The 20,396-nt window shown below is 33.8% G+C and overlaps 8 protein-coding genes across 8 annotated transcripts; 3 read left to right on the forward strand and 5 right to left on the reverse strand.

Annotated features, from left to right (window-relative positions):
- Positions 1-60: 60 nt before the first annotated feature.
- On the forward strand, positions 61-3,275 carry TVAGG3_0002760 (armadillo (ARM) repeat-containing protein family; the record flags this gene model as incomplete). Its single annotated transcript, XM_001312154.1, has 1 exon — positions 552-2,999. One exon carries the CDS (start codon positions 552-554, stop codon positions 2,997-2,999), a length of 2,448 nt encoding a protein of 815 aa, XP_001312155.1.
- A 1,312-nt stretch (positions 3,276-4,587) lies between these two features.
- Positions 4,588-5,727, reverse strand: TVAGG3_0002770 (uncharacterized protein; the record flags this gene model as incomplete). Its single annotated transcript, XM_001312153.1, has 1 exon — positions 4,588-5,727. One exon carries the CDS (start codon positions 5,725-5,727, stop codon positions 4,588-4,590), a length of 1,140 nt encoding a protein of 379 aa, XP_001312154.1.
- A 567-nt stretch (positions 5,728-6,294) lies between these two features.
- TVAGG3_0002780 (uncharacterized protein) lies at positions 6,295-6,819 on the reverse strand (the record flags this gene model as incomplete). Its single annotated transcript, XM_001312152.1, has 1 exon — positions 6,295-6,819. One exon carries the CDS (start codon positions 6,817-6,819, stop codon positions 6,295-6,297), a length of 525 nt encoding a protein of 174 aa, XP_001312153.1.
- Positions 6,820-7,014: 195 nt separating this feature from the next.
- On the reverse strand, positions 7,015-7,644 carry TVAGG3_0002790 (protein kinase regulator protein; the record flags this gene model as incomplete). Its single annotated transcript, XM_001312151.1, has 1 exon — positions 7,015-7,644. The coding sequence occupies one exon, from the start codon at positions 7,642-7,644 to the stop codon at positions 7,015-7,017; it is 630 nt and encodes a 209-aa protein (XP_001312152.1).
- Positions 7,645-7,928: 284 nt separating this feature from the next.
- On the reverse strand, positions 7,929-10,940 carry TVAGG3_0002800 (uncharacterized protein; the record flags this gene model as incomplete). Its single annotated transcript, XM_001312150.1, has 1 exon — positions 7,970-10,930. The coding sequence occupies one exon, from the start codon at positions 10,928-10,930 to the stop codon at positions 7,970-7,972; it is 2,961 nt and encodes a 986-aa protein (XP_001312151.1).
- Positions 10,941-12,837: 1,897 nt separating this feature from the next.
- TVAGG3_0002810 (amino acid transmembrane transporter protein) lies at positions 12,838-14,223 on the forward strand (the record flags this gene model as incomplete). The annotated part of the gene is made up of 1 exon (XM_001312149.1): positions 12,838-14,223. The coding sequence occupies one exon, from the start codon at positions 12,838-12,840 to the stop codon at positions 14,221-14,223; it is 1,386 nt and encodes a 461-aa protein (XP_001312150.1).
- A 635-nt stretch (positions 14,224-14,858) lies between these two features.
- Positions 14,859-15,631, forward strand: TVAGG3_0002820 (positive regulation of cell cycle G2/M phase transition; the record flags this gene model as incomplete). Its single annotated transcript, XM_001312148.1, has 1 exon — positions 14,864-15,607. One exon carries the CDS (start codon positions 14,864-14,866, stop codon positions 15,605-15,607), a length of 744 nt encoding a protein of 247 aa, XP_001312149.1.
- A 325-nt stretch (positions 15,632-15,956) lies between these two features.
- Positions 15,957-20,203, reverse strand: TVAGG3_0002830 (PHOSPHATIDYLINOSITOL KINASE family; the record flags this gene model as incomplete). Its single annotated transcript, XM_001312147.1, has 1 exon — positions 16,013-20,203. One exon carries the CDS (start codon positions 20,201-20,203, stop codon positions 16,013-16,015), a length of 4,191 nt encoding a protein of 1,396 aa, XP_001312148.1.
- Positions 20,204-20,396: the final 193 nt, after the last annotated feature.

Consider the following 20,396-nt stretch of genomic DNA (forward strand, 5'->3'; position numbering starts at 1 on the left):
TATGTTATAAATTTACACAGTTTTTTAATTTTTCTGAAACAAATTTACACAAAAAAAGGCCTGTCATTGAATAACAATTAAGAACTATGATATCTATCATATGATAGAGAAGAATTGCTTTTCAATCAAGCTCAATGACTCTTATTTTTCGATAAATAAATTGATTATTCATGATATAAACAATTAGATCATACTCAATATGATATGACTTAGCTCCAATGAATAATTCTTATACGATAAATATCACAGACGACCTTCATATTTTCGAAAAAAATTCAAACAAAAATATATAGAGAACTACTGCTTGAATCTATTTCAAATCTTCCATCATCAACATATTTTGGAATTCCTTTAAAGTGTAGGAATGACAGATTTCATAGAGAAGATGTAATGGGACGAACAGCTCAACATCCAGCTGTACACTAAAGCATACAACCAGACTTTTTCTTGTTTCGCATTGGTTCTTATATCTTTTAACAAGGAGAACACTCAAAGTAAACAAAATTTTTCCATTAGACTTTTTTTTGTGTTCGAAAGACAAAATTTTTGAAATGGCTTTGCAGCAATGTTACAAACAACTTTACAATTACATCCATGAAACAGAGAGTGGATCACTCTACATGGGAGAAGCCATTGATATGGATGAAATTTGGAAAATTATCCTCAGTAATTCGGAAGAATCAATTCAAGGTCTTGCAGGTTTTGAGCAACTATTAGACCAATACTCAGGAATTAACGAAGAAACCGAGAAAATTAACTCTATTATCACTGCTGTCAAGAAATTTTCAAATCATAATCTATCAATTAAAGAAAGGATCAAAAGTGCAAGTGGTCTTATCAACTTTATGGCATACTTTGATGAAAAATCCATGCTATCAGTGATAAAATCGTTTATTGACATTTTAAGAATACTTTGCAAACAATCAGAGACAATTCCATTCAAATTAGTCAGTGATTTATGCATATACGGCAATATTCCAGATGCATCTCTTGCAAAGATCTACGATTATTTACAGAGTCTTCCAAAAGAAGATTTAGTTCCAGTCTCGTTTATTCATGGCCTATTATTCTCGCATTACATGGGCTCACTTGATGAAAGCACCGAACTCGAGCTTGACAAAGTTCTTTCTTCAATAGATAATTTAGTTTTAACTTTAGCGAACGGAACTCCACTTGAATGCGCCGCTGCATGCCACCTTGAATCAGAAATAGGTTCCTTATCGGAAGATGACCCTCACATGATTCTAACAGAGATTTTTGAACCCGCAATTAAATTAGCTTGTAATAAAGACCCAATATTAGCTAAACAAGGCCACAGAGCAATTCTTAATCTATTCAATAACAGACTATGCATTTCTTACGACTATATTATCAAATTCCTCGATTCAAAATCTCAATATACGAATCTTCATCATTATTACAAAGAATTAAGGGAACTTGTTGTCGAAAGTGACGATGAAGAAGAGGAAGAAAACAAATTTAGCGAATTTACTCTTACAGATGCTTCGAGAAAGAAGATTTTGAAATTCTTACATCGAATTATTGTAGAACCAACAACTTCTGACGAAGAAAGAGCCGAAGCACTCCTTACTGTATCGAAATTAACCACAAACGGCATTGATTTGGCCCAAAATTACTATGAAGAAGAGACAGATTTGGCAATTCAGCTTGTAAACTCTGACAAGAAGCATCTCTATGGCAATCTCGCAGTATTCTTCACTCTCCCAGCAATGTTCGGTAACTCCTACATCCACAAACAGATAAAAAAGGTAATTCCGAAATTATATGAAGTTGCAATGGGAACAATGGCCGAAGACAAGGTCTGCGGCATCATTGGTGACGGATTATCTGAAATTGCAGCATCAGACGATTTCGAAGAACTCAAAGGAGACGTTGTTTTACTGATCACGAAACTGTTTAAATCTCCTTCGAACTCAAATTTGGAATCAGCGACGATGATGGTCTCCAGCATGAAGAAGAAGATCGACGAGCACGACGCAGGACAGATCTATAAGTGTGCTGTCGTTGCAGCTCAAAATTGCCCAAATACAACTACAACTCCATGGATTTTCAGCTGCTTGAAAACTTTGATAAAACATTTTCCGGTAGATGAAAAAGTGACATTTGACTTCATCTCGAATGTCATGGAAGGGAAAATTGCGTTTTTGCATGATATTCCTTTGTTTTATAATGAAGAGAACTCAGAGATATATAATTATTTGAAATTCGCGTTTTTGAGATTCAAATCTTGCATTCCATTATATGCAGAAAGGTTCGTTCAGTTCCTTGTAACTGCTATTGATGATATGAAACTGTCCGCTCTCAAGCCATTGACTTCTATGATCCAAAAACAAAGATTAGATAAAAATCAGTGCAAAATTGTTTCGAGATCATGCTACAAGATATTCGAAAACCTTGGCTACACGTATAATGATACTCTAACAGAAGCAGCAAGGTGTTTGGTCGCAATTAAGAAGGTATATTCAGAATTACTTACAGCTCCTGCATTGATTTCACTGATGAAAGAGGTAAATGACGCATTTGATGACACAGAAGAGACATTCAGCGGAAAATTGTACTTCATTTATTTGTTACTTTGTTTATTAATCGAACAAGACGAAACAGATAAGTCAGAAGAAGACCAAGATGATGCAAACCCTAAAATAGAGATAATTGACATGCTAGGTTTGTATCTTGACGAAGTAGAATTTGTTCAAAAACAAAATATGAGTGATGAGATATTGAATAAGATGAATATTTATGTATCGAAGTTCCCAACATCGGAATTGGCCAGAGCTATACTCAAAGTCATGGTTTCTTTCTTGATGTTGCCAAAATTACTCGAATTCCATAATATTTCACAATCAACTGAAAAGGAAATGAGAAGCAATGTTAGAAAAGTTGCTTCAGTTAACAAAGATGCTGTTTGCTTTATTTTTGAGTCTTTTCCAACAAATTATGGAACAAGAAGAAATTTGCATAGATTACTTAATGATTAATATTAGTTTTGTTATAAAGTGTTTATAAAGATATTAGATTTGTTAATTCTCTTTTATTTATGACATCAATTTCGTATCAATAAAATTGCTTTATGAAACAGATCCATTCAATTGGGAAATGATTTAATATTCGAATAAATATGAGAGTTCAAACTAATAAATAAGCATTTACGAAAAGTATTTTAAATTTCATTTGAAAGATTTGAGATATTATAAAAATTATGCTCTACTAAATCTATAAATACTATATCAGATAACAATTCAAGTGCGTCATTGCTCAATATTTTATTTTAAAGTTAATTTCATATATTGATAAACTGGGAAATCCTGAAATGCAATTCCAATCATTTTGCAACAGAGCTGTACTTCAACGATTTTGAATTCTAGCAGGAAAAACAAATATTTCAAAGAAAGAATAATATTTAGTAATATCAAATTGATTATTAAATAGATGTATACTTTAATTGAACTGTACTATATCTATAGTTTGATTGTTTTTATTGAACTCCTTAATCAAATATATTTCGATTTGAATTTCATTTAAAAAATGATGTATTGTTGACAAGGAAAAGTCACATTAAGAAAGATCGCTTTCCTTCTGCTATATTTTTGAAGACTCGTCTTGTGAAATAATATACTACGAAATATAAGAGGAAAGTGGCAGGTAAATGCTTAATATATAGAATCCTTCGTAGGCCGAATACTTGGACAACATCAATATGTAATCTAACCTCGACCAATAAATAAATACAGGCTAAAGTTGTAAAAACAAAGATGAATGATCCTGTAACAGGCGAAACATTGAAACCGCTGGTGATGATTCCCAATACAGACGCAATCAATATTTTGATCATGAATAATCCGCGTAAAAAGTTACTAGTACACCAATGCTTTTCACCCTGAAAGATTTTGATCATTGCTTCATGAGGGCTGAGGTAAGGATGTCCAGCTTCTGTTACTTTGACCGGCTTCGGAATAGTTGGATTGATTCCATTCATAATTTTTGAGGTAATACGCACCCAACGTTTTGGAAATTAAGGTTTTTATTATAAATATCCATTAACATGTGAAATGTAACAACGATATCATGATCGTTTTTTTTATTTTTTCATTCTTCACCTAAATGTCTCATAGTAGTTACTCATATTTGATGGATTTGCATTTGCACCATAAAGTTAGGATTTGATTTTCCAATGAACATCATATTGAGAAATTCGTCTGCTTCTTTACAGACATGATCAATTACCAAATGAAGAGGTGTTTTTCCACAACCATTTGCTATATTTATACACGCAAATTGGGATACATGAATTTCGATTACTTCTCTACTATTTTTCTTGGCCACACAATGAAGATAGGATTTCCCAACAATCTTTTTATTGACACTGACACCATTGGTAATAAGATGGCTAGCTGGTTCAACATAATTGAAAATTGCTAAATATTAAAGGAAAATTCAACCTTTGCATTGCTTTGAATCATTACCTGCACCCTACGAAATTAGCAATTCTGTTGTGGAAACACAAAAATATTGAAGAAATACTAAAAATATTACAAAATTATGAAAAAAATTTACAACATACAATATTCAATAATAATTCATACTTCTTCTCATAGGGTTAACAGACTTGCGCTGAAGCTTAGACTTATTTTCGATTTTTTCGAGTTCAGCAACAATTTTTTGATTTTCAATTTTCAACTCTTCTGTTTCTTCAATAATTCCATCAGCGAGTGATTTCCATTTGGCATGCTTTGTCCTGAGATCCTGCATTTTAGTATCATTTCCTTTAGTTGAGAAAGAAAATTTGCTTTCTGATTGTTCGGCAGCATCAAGCGCTGTTTGGAGCTTTTGAATATCAGATGTAAGAAGTGACATTTGTTGCAAGCCTTGCTTTTGAACTGACTTTAGAATTGTTTGCAAATTAGCAATTTTAGATTCATTCGATTGAGTATCATATTCCATTCTTTGTTTTTCAGTATAAATATTTAATCTAACAGCGTCAAGATGTCTTATATAGTCCTTATCGCGATGATTTTGTTCATTTACTAATTTTTGCATTAAAAGCTTATGATTTTGCTCTGACATTTCGAGTTTGTTTTGCAGTTCTTTCTGTTCGATACGACAATTGGCTTGAAATTCTTTAACTTGGGCGTTCATTTTTGATAATTCATCCTCTGCGGTTTTCAGGCGCATTTGAGCATCACGTATTTTCGCACGCTTCTGTAACTTTTTCTCTGTGCGTCCGAGTGATCTTGTAAGATTGTATTCGCTGACCTTTCCTGCTTCTATTTGAAGAGAGCGCATCATATCAGTAATTTGCCAAGCCTTGCGCACATCGGCATAATCTCTGCTTTGCTCGGCACTTCTTTCTAATTTATTCGAAGCTGCATCAAATTGAGCTTGATATTGAAGGATTTCTGCTTCAAGTTTTCGATGTAATCGCAGATATTCTTGTTGTTCGTTTGATTGTTGCATTACATATGCATTTTCTGCTTCTCTATTTGCGGCATCAATTTGACTTTTTAGATCTTCAATTTGTCTGACGTAAATTTCATGCTTATTTTCGAGTTCATCTGTTAATGTTCGAAGAGCTAATTCAGAGTTGTTTACTTGCTCTCTGATTTGATTGATTTTTTGATCGAGAATTTCAAGCTCATCCAAATTATCTGGTTTGCTTGATGAAATTATCGATCTCTGATTACCAATTGATGATGATAGAGCAGACATTCTTAAATCTGATTTTGAATTGCGATCATTTTGGTTAAAAGAGAAAGAAATACTCATTATTTTTATGGATAAACGTAAAATTAAGCCTTTATTTCCGAATTGAAAAACATCATATCTTTGATAAGATATGCTAAATAAAAAAGAAAATTTGTCAAATGGTCAATATTCGAAAGAATTTTTTAAATTTCTGAAGTATTTGGCTATTGTATTCCCGAGTTGTTAATTTAATTCTGCAATGACTCTCAGCATCTTCATTGTTGAACTGGAGTTAAACTAGATTAAAAATTATATATCAAAATCTTGCTAGTAGCAAAAAATAAACATGGATACTTTATTTACTATGGAAAACAAATTTAATAAAAACAATAAAACGTGAACAATTCGTTCAAAATTCGAAACAAATTATTCCCAGATTCTATTCATTTGAACAGAATCTCTGAGTTTATTAATACCAGAAGACTTATTTTTCATCATGCTTTTAACAGTGAAATCTTGTTGTTGTAGTCTTTTATTAAATCGTTCGATTGATTCTGTAGTTGGCGGCTCAACTTGCTTTGCTTCGTTATATTAGTCATAAACATTGAACATGGAGCACCGAATTTCTTGAACTTGAGTTTGCATTAAATCAAATTCTTCGTCTAGAAGAGTTCGTATATCTTCGATACTATTACTAATGTTGGTGACGCTCTTTGAGCTCTTCAAAGCTGAGCTTGATCTCGTAGAAGATAAAGAATTTCCTGTTTTTGGTCTGTCTGCCCTTGTAACTTTTAAGTATTTCACAATTTCTTTATCAACCGGGTTATCTGTTTCAATGAAATGACCTGACGCTTTAAGGGAATCTAAAAAATTAATGCATTTTTGAATTGCAGACGTTCTTTGAGCAGAAACTAAAATACTAGGTGTTTTTCGTGCGATTTCTTCTGTTAATTTGTTTTGCATTGAATCGTATAATTTTCTTAATGTAGATAATTCTGAAAATATTTCTTCATTTCTGGTTATACGCGCTATTCCGATTTGCTTTGCATACATATCTACCTCTGGAGGTGATATATGGACTTTTAAATTTTCCCAGATAAGTTCATCAGATTCCATTTATAAAAATGAATAAATCTAGTTGGCTTCGAAAGCTATACGCTAAGGTGAACCACAATTAACTTCATATATTAGGGTAAAAATCGTTCAATTCATTTATCACTAATAAAAATAACAACAAATTCTTTATTTATGATTTTCTACTATTATAAAAACAAAACATAACATTATTTCTGTGGCTAGCAATGATAGTAATTAATTACTTTGTGGATTTTTGCCCATTACCTTTTTTGGCAATTCTAATTCGGCTGTAGGTTTATAACACGGGTCTCTATATCTTAACAAACGGTTATCTCTTGTTGGATCTCCAGTGTTTGTGTAGTTTGGCTGTAAATACTTTCCAATTTCGATTTCATGGTATTTAACAAAATATATAGGGAATGTTGTTCCAAAATATGCACCATCTAGCTGATAGAAGCTCTCATATATGTCGCAACATCTTGGGCAGTATAGTTTCACGTTCATAACGCCAGGTTCATCGGTCAATCCGATTGGCAATAAGAATTCCTTGTGACAACTAGCACGAGGACAACATCCAAATATGCAATTTTGATATTTTTCAAACATAGCTTCTAGGCCTTCTTCCGTTACAATATATCTAGCGTGTAATAGACCATAAAGTACACGAACTTCATTAAGAAGTGACTCTTGAATATTACGTGGGTAATCGTTGAAAATACCAACATCGCCTCTGATATATTTGATGCAAAGTCCATAATTAGGGATGAAACGATCGAGTCCGTATGATGAAACAGAAGAATTAAGGAAATCTGAGTCTATTTCACAAAGCCATTCAATGCGTGGAGTTTCGCTTGCCGAACTCATACACCCCATTAATGGAGCTTTTTTCCGGAAAAAGTGACTAATCTCTATTGCTTTATGAAAATCTCATTTGCTTCGTATATAGCATTCTCAGATTGATGAAAATGAATTTTCATGGCTAAATGTACTTGGCCGGTAATTAGCAATTGTTGATATCATAATCTATTAACCAAGCTACGCGGTGACTGAATTAGGGTATGTTATATGAAAACTGGATGAAGCAATTACATATACAAAATAGAAAGAAAATTTTTTACAAATCTAATATAATATTTCTGTAGGATAAAATAAAAGATTGATGTAATATATAAATAAATTGTATAATATATCAATCCATGACATCCATACTAGTCAAAGGAGTATGCAATGTATCAGATGTAATAAAGTACATAATTCGTTTCTTCTTAATGGATCTATTATAAATGAAAATAGTAAGTGCAATTATAAGAGTTAACCCTACTACTACACCTGTAACTATAAATATAATCATCTTTGTCTTACTCTTTTTCTGTGGAATAGGAGTTTCAATTCTATTTACAATAGAATAACACATCAAGTTATCATCATATAAACCTTTCCCACATTTCATATCAAATAATCTGTCTGTACCATTGAATGCCCATGTCGATGATACCCAGCTTGCATTCCAGTTCGAGCAGTTTATTTTCTCTCCGCAAACAACATCAACTTGGACATTATTCCAATCATTTTGGTACTTCAATTCTTGTCCTTCTCCAATATGGGACATAACAAAAGAGATGTTCTTCGGGAATGAGTCCCTAACTAATATGTAAGGAACAGATGATAAAGTGAAGTTAACATTGATGGTCAAATTTTCTGAAAACGACTGGAAATCTACATAAGATAGAGCGTTTTTATCGATATTGATGTTCTTCTTCGGATAAATCGTTCCAATTTCTTGAGTTAATCCGTTTGTCTTTAAATGTAAGTCATCTGTAGCGAAGAATCCTCTTGGAGCAACAGCTGTTCCGGTTTTTTCAATGACTAATTTGTCTGCATTTATTTGGCAATTGACACAATTTAATTTTATTGTTCCATCTGAACTTATATATGGAACTTGTAGTCGAGAGATCTTTTCGAGCATAAAATAAACATTCTTTGCGTTGACGAATAAAGGAATCTCTTCATTATGAACTGTTAATTCTCCATGATAATAAAAGTTTATAGGATTTGTTTTCTTTTTAACATCAAGGAAAATTTTGTTAAAATTACTTTGATTTCCGCTAAAATCGAACTTTTCAAAGGAACTTCCATCAATAACAATTGATGTGGATATATCATTTTCTGTTGTCCATGATATTCTTGATTCTTTTGTTATAGGGATTGTGATAGATCCAAAGTTTACTTCATTATCTTTGAAATAAATTGTTTTTGGATCTCCATTTTTAATATGAATTTCTGTTACATTTAAGCAAGTAATTCCTTTCAATGACTTATAGTCTATTTCCAATTTCTTGCCTTCAAGAATTTTAGGACCTTGAATTGATGAATTAGTAATAATTGCTCCCTTGAATTTGATCTTCTCTGAATTAATTAAAAGGTTTATATCTGTCACTTTTATATTTTCAAATTTGTCAAATGGAAATGAAATTTTTGATTCGATTGATGCAGAAAGACTTGTATATGGCATCAATGATATAGAACTATAGTTCAATATGCTCTTATCTGTCATATAATGTATGGATCTGATGTAAGTTGAATAAGGATTGCATGTTCTGATGATTTCTGTTGTTGTTGACGGACAAGAAAATGGATCAACGCCCTCGCTGATCAAACAAAGGTTTCCACATGATATTGGGTCGTTACTTATCTTTATCTTGTGCATATTCCTCTTGTCAGTAATGCTGAAAAGCTTAAAAAGTAAATAGTTCTCCGGATTCAAAAAATTCAAATCAAAATTCGCAACATTGAGTTCATTTTTTGAAACAATCGGATAAATATGGGCAATATTAAGAGTTGTTGTTTCTTCTATAACAAATATAGTTGCCAGGAAATTATCATTACTGTATCCTTTAATTGAATCAGCTTCAAATTGTCCATACTTCTTTGAAGAATAAATTATTGTGAAGTTAGTAAAATCTGAAACTAAAACATTAGTTAAATAAACATCTCCATGGTTTATTGCGATAGTTCCTGATAATACAAATGTTGCAGAACCATTAAACCATATGTTATTGAGAATGTGATCCATTAAAAGGTCCGAAATATGGATTAAAATGTTCTTTTTGTTGCAAGAAATCGAAGAATTTATAACTTCTAAATTATGAAATTCTACACTTTCCACAAGTGAATCGGGATCGAATATGTTGAAATCTATCTTATCCAAGATTATTCCACTTATTTTGGCTGCTTTGACGTGTGAATAAAAATTAATTTTGACTAAAGCATTGTTGATGAGTCGCATTGGTACGTATTTGCAGAAGTTATGTATGTCAGCAGTTTCGGTTGTTACAATTTGCACATTTACGTTGGCTTCTGGTATCCAAAATGATGGCAGAAATGTAAAATTCAGTTTTTCTTTGGCAAAAATTGAAACTTGGGAGGACTTGATTGTATTGGAAAGGAATTTATTGGAAAAGGTAGCATTTATGTTTGTAGTTGAATTAATGTTGATTATTAATGAATCCGTGTGGGAACGCGTCGTAATTGAAAAATTATTTTGAGGGGATTTTATGACAACCAAGTGGCCAATGTATTCGACATCGTAATCATAATTAAAATCTGATAGAAAAAGGTTAAAAGATTGATAAATTTTTGTTATTTTGATATTCTTGTTCAAATTTTTAATATCTTGACCTTTAAAGAAGAGGTTAAGCTTTTGTGATTGTATGCTGTTTATATATTTCCATGAAAATATATCAAAATTTAGTTCATACCCCTGAACAAGATTCGAATCGCCTAAAACTTGCGAATTAATGATAAATAATTCTGTTGGTACAGCTATAGATTCGATAAAATAGTATTTTACGTTATCAAATGTAATCTGTATCCCGAATTTTGGAGCATTGTATTTAAACCTTGAGATATATTTCATTGATCCCAATCCGCGAAAATAAATAGAACTAGTTTGAGGTCCGAAATATATATGATCGTAGATATTAAAATCATCTGAAGGGACATCATCAGCAAAATCTACATAGCATTCTACTGAATTTGAAAAATTTAGGTAGTTATCCTGTACTGAATGAAACTCTACCTTGTGAGAATTAATATCACACAGATCTGGAGTATTTGTATAAATGCAATAAGAAGCTATTCTTTCAATCATTTAAAAAAATTGAATGGAAATCAACTGATTTTCAAAATTTTTATTACTGCATGAATCAACTATAATTTTTTTTTATGGGAGGATAACTTTATTTTTTAATTGATTAAGAAGTATTCTATTAGGACGTGCTATTGCAATGGATACATCTATGGATAGTATTCAAATACAGAAACAATTTGAACTTTTTGAATTCAATTTTATACGAAAATAATAATACTCAACATGAATTGCTAAACCACAATTTAAATGTATATTCAATTCCCTAGAAATTTTCAGATCAGTCTTCTCAAAAATTTTATAAAGTATTTTTTCCTTGATTCTAAAAAATAGAAAATGATTGTTTATATTACATGAATGATTATTTCAATTCTCTCGGGAACGATTATCCAAAATATTAAAAATAGAGATAGAGTTCAACTGTGTACAATATTAAATGCCTGAACATCACTTCAACAAGCCTCAATTTAGATTCAAATTTATCAGTTGAAAAATGATAATTAAAATCGCATTCTCCGTTGGCCAACTTGCTTTACTTATGATGTAAATCAGAAATTCGATAAAAGATCTATAGGATAATTTTAAATCGCAAGACATTTTTTTCAATAAACCCTTACTTCTCAAAATATTCAGACATCAGAAAGACATATACCGTTTATATTATCAAGGGTGTACTAAAATGCAGTGTAGTATTAAAATGTTTAGACGTAGTATATTAATTGCTTTAACTTAGCTTGTCAAAATGACATTTTTTCACTAAATGGGAAGATTCATATTCATTATTCAGAAAAATCAAGCATTAAATAGTGATAGCAGTTAACTACATGCGCTATACTAGAAATATCTATTGTTCTTTATTAATAAAAATGCAATATTTTCTATAATGAAAAATTATCTTTAGACAATTTGATAGCAATCTCGTATAGACTTTTTTATAAGTTAATAAATAGTTGTGTACATGTACTTTCGTATTATTATTCTCCATTCTCTGAATAAATTTAAATAGTCTCTTAGGAATGGATAATCATGTTACTTTACATGCAAACAACAATCTAATATATATGCAATCATAAAATTAGAGACTATCGGTAGCTTTTAATACAATTGATTTGCAATCAATGGCGTTGGAGGTAGATCTATTTGGAATACACTGTAAATGATTCTCATATCATTCCTGCCAGTCTAACAAAACCAAATTAAAGTTATGGGAAAAAATCAATCGGAGATCACTTTTCTCCAATATTAAAAATAATAATTTTTAAACGCCATCATGCAATGACACGAAATAATATCCAATAAATTAAAAGCAGAGAACTGTTTTGATACGAGAAATTTCAATGCTTTAGATTCAAAATGCGAATATTACATTACTGTTTTCAATCTGGCTAAATAATGAATATGCGATGCATTTTCCATTATTTAAATTTGAAGTGATAATTTTTGAATATTTTACAACATTGCATATTTGAATTAGAAATAGTTTTGTAAATGAAAATAAAGTATTTGATTAGCCAAAAAATTGAGTAAAAAATATAGGTATTTTTTTCAGAAACATTGTAATCAATTTCAAAGTTTAAACGTTATAAACAGAAGTGGTTTCATAAAATAAATATTTACTTGTTATTACGAATTAATATCATCTTGCTCACACATAATTATTGTATGCTCACCTTTTCAGATTTGAATGATTTCTGAAGACTTGGCCAAAGACATTTTCCTTTGAAATATGATATATAAATACATATGTTAAGCATTTTTAATTTTTATCATCGTTTTAACTGAATTTTTGCGATTTTTTCGGATTTCTGAACTTTCTTATTAAAACTTTAAACTACATCGTCAATCAAGCATTATTCTCCGAATTAATTTTTGTGAGCGCTCTCAAATAAAATTGGAAATTCAAAATAAAAATGGAAGAGGAGGATGGCTATGTAGATACTGAGGCTCAGGTGAAGGCCACAGGTGCTGTACAGATTGGCGTTGATGGTCTTCCAGTTAACCATACAGCAGATACTGATGCTGTTAAGATGGAAGAAATTAACCTTGATGAAGAGCATCCAAAAGAGGATACATTCAAGGGTGAAGGCAATCCCAATCGTGTTAGAAGATTTGCTACCATTATGAACTTGTTAAACTCCTTACTTGGTGCTGGCATTCTCTCTGTCCCATCATCTTTCATCAACATTGGTCTTTTCCCTTCGATAGCACTTCTTTCCGCTATAGCTGTCATTTCCTACTTTGCCACAGCTATGATTATGACGCTACAAATAGAAACAGAATCGGCAGGCTTTGATGAGTTAACATTAAAGGTTTCTGGCAGGGTTTCTCAAATCATTTTATCCGTATTGACACTCCTGTTCCTTGAATTCGCTATGTTAGCTTATATTATTTTGGCAGGCGATTTCATAATTAGCTGGTTCAATCTTGCTAAGGTTAACCTCAACCCAATGTGGAGACGTGCCGCAATGATCTTGATTTATTCATTAGTTCTCCCTGTTGCCTTGACAATCCCAAGATCAATCAAATTCTTGTCATATTTCTCAACAGCAACTGTTTTCTTCATCTTGCTTTTCGTTTTGTCAATGATCATCCGTGCCGGAACCAACTTCCCGAAGTCTGGCAAGCACCACAACGTTTCATACGGAAAGATGAGCTTAGACCTCTTCTACGCTCTTGCCATTCATGGCCTTGCATTCTCACTTCCAATCATTGCTCTTCCTATTGTCTTTAACTACAATAAGACAATCCAAAAGAGGAAGATCACAGCAATTGTTGCAACCATCCTTTGTTTCGTTCTCGTTCTCATCCCATCCGTCATCGGATACTTATTGTTCGGTGACGAAACAAACGGAAACGTTTTGAAGAACTTCCCAGATAATGATGTCTTGATGATCATCGTTCGCATTGGCTTCTTCTTCGTTGTTACATTCTCATACCCATGCGTTGCTCAGCCAGTCATGGGATCCTGGGGCCAGATGATTTACGGAAATAATGACGCACCAAGCCTCACATTCTGGCAGCGCGTTATTGTAGAAGTAATTACACATACAATCCCAATTATCATCGCCATGTTCTTACCAGAATCAAAGCCAATTCTTGGTGTCGGTGGTGCCTTGGGTGGCTGCGTTGTAGATTTCTGCTATCCAGCTCTTCTTTGGTACTTACACTACAAACCATCATGGAAGACACTTCAGTTCTGGCTCGTTTGGGCTTTAGGCATATTTGGCTTAGTTACTGGAATTATTTCAACCTATCAGGCTGTCAAAGATGTTATTAATGCATTTAAGAAAGTATAAATCTATAAATATTATGGTTTTTCTAGTATAATTTTCTTACCGATTTTTTATGTTCATTTGATGGAACTTATGCGTTAAGCTACCATAACATGTAGCCATTGATGATTCGTTGCTAGTACTGTATAAAGCTTTAATAGAAAAAAATCAATATTGAACATTTTTGACTACGATTTCCTCTAATTGCATTTATGTTGCTACTAACGCTGAATTGTGTCTATCAATGCTATGTTTACACGATGATTTAAGGGAGTGTAACCTATGATAAACGAAATTATCTCAAAAAGTTTTATAAAAAGGCAATATAAATTTTAATGTTCAGGATACCTTGTTTATATTTTTTCTTTAAGCGTATAAAATTTTTTATATTTTTCAATAGGAATTTTAAAAAGTTCATTATCATCGATTTTTGTTATTGATTTTTGCATCAACTAGCCATCCTATAAATGGATATATCGCGTTTTGGCATGTCGAAAGATTCTTAACGTACATATACGAAATGATAAAATCTTCTCTATTTTCTAAGTACATCAAATGTGCATAACAGGTAATACAATTTCCTCTCTCAAAAATTGAAAGGAGACATTCAAATAATTTCAGGGGAAAATGATGTTAAGGATTCATTATAATTTTTGGGCAACTAATGCTCTCTTCCTCTATTCCACTTCCAGATTTCGACAACACAATCGTCGAACCTAGAATGAAGAAGCCGAAAAGAGCCTTGTTTAGAACACAATCCTGCAACTTCTCTGACAAACAAAACAGAGTTCTTCCAGTCATTAGTCAAACCGATGCAGTCCCAAGAATCACATGCGATACGATGAATGACGTCCTCAATGGCGTATACAACTCCGAATTCAAGCAACTTTTCATCATTGATTGCCGTTTCCCCTATGAATACGAAGGTGGACACATTAAGAATGCTAAAAACAGCAACTCACCTACCGATCTATTCCAACAATTCTTCGAAGAAACAATCAGAAGCTCAATCATCATCTTTCACTGTGAGTTCTCACAGAGCAGAGGACCAACTATGGCAGGTCTCTTCAGAGATCATGATAGAAATGTTAACTGGAATCTTTACCCATTTCTTTACTATCCAGATGTTTATATTCTTGATGGTGGTTACAAAGAGTTCTATGAGAAGTATCCAAACCACTGTGATGGCGGTTACATGAGAATGCATACTCAGGAACATGTAGACAACGGAAATCTCCAACACTACAACACAATCTTCAGAAATGAAATCGAAAAGATCAATGAGAAGAAGCGTGAAGTTCTTCTTCCACCATCCAAGAATACCTGCCCAATCAGCCCACTTGCAAACAGCCGCAAGAGATCAAGTCTGATTGATAGCCCAATTGCCACAAAGAAGCGTTCTCTCTAATATCATTTTATCCAATGTTTGTTTATAAATAAATTTCATGAATCTTTATTTCATCTTTTTTGAAAATTATTAAAGATTTTTAAATTTGATTTAAGTCTAATGAAATTGATTACAAATTTATATAATTGTACATCATTCACGCTTAAGTGTTTATACTAATTTGCTTTAAATATATCAATCTTATTATTTTCGAGAAGAAAACAATCGAATGAATAAGTTTAACCAGTACTATAAGAACAATGTCCGGGCAATGGTGTTTGTTAGAAAAATAAACATGCTATCTTTGTGTGGAGGTTAATATAAATAAAATATTTTATTATATTTATTTAAAACTTATTAGATCTGATACTTTTTTTGTTATACATGTATATAAAAAAAATAAAATATAAAAATAAATAAAAAAACTTAGAAGTAAATCTTGTTCTGAGAAGCCTGGAAAGCATCGTAACCAGTTGTTGTAATAGCTTCATAAGAACCAGCGATGAGAGAGTCAACTGTTTGTACGACTTCCTTTGGCGTCATTCCGAAGCAGAATCTCTCTCTCAGCTTCTTAATTGAGTCAGCTCTGAAGCAAGGGAATCCAGCAGATCTCATCAAGTTTGTGATTGCTTCTATCTCTTCGTGTCTTGCTCTTGCAGCGAACATGCACTGGATCAAGAGCTTCCTGAACAACTTGAAAGGAGCGGCTTCCTTTGATCCGCCCATCAAATCGATCATTTCCTTTGAAAGCTTGAACGGTGCTCTCTCGAATTTCATATTTCCACCTGGAGAAATCTCGAAGATGAAACCGAAATCGATATGGATTACATGACCATCTTCATCGATCATGATGTTTGCGTTGTGTCTGTCTTTGACTTGGAACAAATAGCAAATCAAAGAGTTCGGAGCCATTGATCTGACGAAGTTTTCCTGGGCCTTGTTGAATGCGGCTGTTCCTATCTGTCCGTACTTCGAAATGAAGTAGTGAAGCAAATCTTCGTTTGTTGCAGAACCGATATCGTGTCTTGACTTTGATTTCGGAATCAACTCAATGACACCTCTGTTTTCTCCTGTTGCGAAAACTCTGTATGGATAGACGAAGCAGTCAATTCCTGCGTCTCTGAAGATTCCCTTGAATACCTCGATGAACTGGTACATCATTGCGTCCTGTCTGACATCATCGTGGATCTTGAAGATGCATGCGAATGGAATTGGCTTCTTTTCTTCATCTCTGTCGTCGTAAACTTTGAATTTGACGAGAATTGGAACTCTCGCGTGGCTCTTCAAAGGAACTGAGTTCTCTGCATCGATAGAAATGATCTTGTAGTTTGGATTGGAAGGAATATACAATCCTTCTGGAATATTCATGTCCTTCAACTTGTCAAACAATGCAGAAGGTCTGTTTGGAATTTCCAATGGCAACAAATGTTGTGAAACAAGATCCAAATCATCGATGAACTTAAACTCTGCTTCGTAAAGAGTCCTCTGTTGTGGTGTCATGTGATCAATGATCTTTGTCTCCAACTGTGTAAGAATCTGTGGTAAATTGTCATTCTCTGTAACGTGGTTGTTCTTTTCTGCCAAAATGTTCCACAACAAATAATGTGAGAAAACTTCTTCTGACTCAGAGAACTTCATGAGGAACTTCTGCATCACACCGTGTGTATCGAATCTCAATGACTGAACTAGTTGTGGAATAAACATTAATGATTCATCCCTTGTGAACTGTTCGAAACATCTGGCAACGTAAGAAGCAGATCTCTTGTCATTCATGATCTCTGGAACTAATAACGATAAAGCTTGGACAGGTTTCAATGGACTCCAAAACAGGAAATTAGATTTGTCAAATGCTTGTTGTTTTGCCAAGAAAAGTGACATTTCTGGAACTGTTGCAGCGTGGAACATTGTGTTTTTGATTATCTTGAGGAGGATTGGCGACATCAAGTTCTCTATCTGAGGAAGAGCAGCGAATGTGTAGATAGCAGCTGGATCTTCATTGTACAAAACAGGAACAGTCGAAGAGAGATGGATTGACTGTGGTTTCAACTGATGCAAAGCGAGCAATCTCTGTGTTGCAGGCGAAGGAGTGATGTTTAGATAGGAAAGGAATGTCTGGAGTTCGGAACAGATCATGAAAGTGATCACTGATGTCAATCTCAGCGCGAGTTTGTTGTCTGTCACTCCTCTTGATGCAAAGTTTGTTGTGGCTCTCTGTACAGCTAAAATGCACTCTTTCCTCGTCATCTCTGTTCCGTATAATGAACCTTGAGAACTCCTCAATGAAACTTCTTGTTTCGGTCCTTGAGAAATTCTTTGAGACTGCTGGTCCATTATTTCTATCAAGTTTTCCAGGGTCTTTACTTCGTCCTCTGAAATGTACTTGTAGACCAACTGGTTGCTTGAGAAGTAGTATGACCTCAGAACAAGTTTGAAGAAGAAGATTCTGAAGCCTTCAATGGATCTCAATGCGAGTTTGTTGTCTACTGAGGTGCCAAGGAAGCAGGTTAACTGCGCAAGAGGAAGAACAACAATGATTGAGGCTGGGTGATTGAGAATTGGAACTTCAAAGGCGTGTGCAAGGGCTGGAGTGGCTGATGAAAGATCTCTGCCAATCATTGCTTGCTCAATGAAGAAAAGAAGAATGGATTTCTGAAGTTCGATGGTAACCATGTCGAGTTTGTCGCCGAAAATGCCGGTTCTGGTTCTAATTGTCTCGGCAAATTTCGTTATTAAGAGTCTGGACATGGCTCCAGCGATTTTACGTGAACCGTTCATTACACAGTGCGACCAGGCAATGAATAATGTCTTCTGTGGAGCTGTTGTGACGAGATCTGACAAGATTTGTTCATCTTCGCGGAGAGCTGCGTAAGAAGCAGTTAGTAATAATCTGTCGGACTGGTACTGGACGGCTCTGATCTGTTCCTTGGTGACAAAGCTTGCTTCGCCTCTCAAAAGACATTTCAAAATTAATTCGGTCGTAAACTGCTCCTTTTGAAGCGATGTTAAGTAATTGTAGATTGTATGTACGAAAGATGGCTGTTCGCTGTAAAATGCTTCACGACCTTGGTCAACAACGAGATGTTGAAGGATTGCCATGAAAGCGTAGGGAGCTGCTGTGATGCACTTTGTAAATAAGTCTTGTATGATACCTTGGAAGGCTGTTTGGCGCTCTGGGGTTTGAGATTCCATCAATTCAACGGAATTAGAGAGAGCTCTGAGTACTTTGACGTCGAATAATACAAATGGATGTGCATTTACGAAGTTCTTGATATGAGTATCTACGATACTACGTACTTTTGCGACCGGCCAAGTATATCTCTCGACAAAAGTAACCATTGCAGCATTTGCGCAGCGCCTGCCTTCATCGGGGTCCTCGAATGATTCGATTGCCTTGTTAAACTTGGAGAAAAGCGGATCAACCATCGCATCTAAAATTGCGGAGAAATTCGCTGTATATTCGACTTCGAAGTACTTGAAGAACGGAGAAATAATTCCCTTGTGGGCTCTGAGTTTTTCGAGTGAAAATAGAGATAAGGCGTAAACTGCGTCAGGAAGCTCCATTTCCTGGAGAATCTTGATGTTGATTGTTGGTATATGGCGAGTAAAGATCGGAATGACATCTTGAACCTTTGTCATTGATACTGGTTGAATTAAATTCAACAATTCTTGAACGCGGAATTTAACTGTAGCAAAATCGCCTCTCGTTTGGCCATGGATGAGCGAGGGGAAGAAATGTGCGATAACGTTTAAGGCTCCTTCCCATTGTGAGAAGAAAAGATTGATATTTGACGAAGCAAAAATAACGCAGCAGATCCAAAACTGCTGAAGTAATTTGGATAATTCGATATCGATATCAGCACTAGCCTTTTCAATTGAAGCGACAAATGGCAATAGTTCGCCAATGTAGCCAGCGTAAGATGAAATTTGTATTTTGGACTTCTTCGAGTACTCTGAAAGCATGGATGCGACAGTAATAGCTTGACCAAGAACTTGCTTTGCAAAGTTCAGTAATAATTTCTTTGGAGAGTCCGGCTTCGAGTATGTTGAGAAGATCTCGAGGCATACTTTCGTAAGGGAGATGTAAATGTTGAAGCTCAATTGTGGTTGTGACTTTGATGCATTCGGAGTCAACTGAGTCAAAGTCAAAGCAATGGTTTCGAGGAGCTGGTCCTGCTGGTCAAGGATAAAGTGTGGGAATGCAACAGGAATTAACTCTAAATATGATGAAAAAACTGAAATTGTGTCAGAAGATTTTTCTACACCGACAAGATTGAGAGTAGCGCTGCTCTTGTGTGAAGATTGGTCGTTTTCAAGTCTGTCAGCAAACTCGTTTGGTCCGGAAAGTATGTCGATTATTAATGAAAATGCATTTTTAATGACAAGATCTGATTTTGTTGTCTTAATGATATGGCCAATCATTTTTGGTACTTTCTTTGACCTTGGATGGTGAAGCAATATTTGGAATCTCTCGAGATCATCTAAATGTTTCATGTTCTCGTTCTTTCCAGCAATTGCAGCATCTGAGATGCTTTCTAATTTATTGGTGATTAATTTATCAAGCTGAGGAAGGGTTAACATCATTGAAAAATCAGCATTAGCTGGGATTTGCTTCCTCATTCAACTTAAATTTTCAATATTCAATTCAAAAATTTCTACGATCGCTGATGGCTGTCTAAGCTTATTTTTCAATGTATTGCAATAGAGTCGTCTACTCTTAAGTAACAAATTTAACAAGAGAAAAGATTTTATATCTGAGTTTTTATGCTTTTCAAGAATATTCAATGAGGTCTTCCTTAGAATTTACTTAATA

The sequence above is a fragment of the Trichomonas vaginalis genome, chromosome IV (assembly GCF_026262505.1).
Source record: "Trichomonas vaginalis G3 chromosome IV, whole genome shotgun sequence".
Lineage (NCBI taxonomy): Eukaryota > Parabasalia > Trichomonadida > Trichomonadidae > Trichomonas > Trichomonas vaginalis.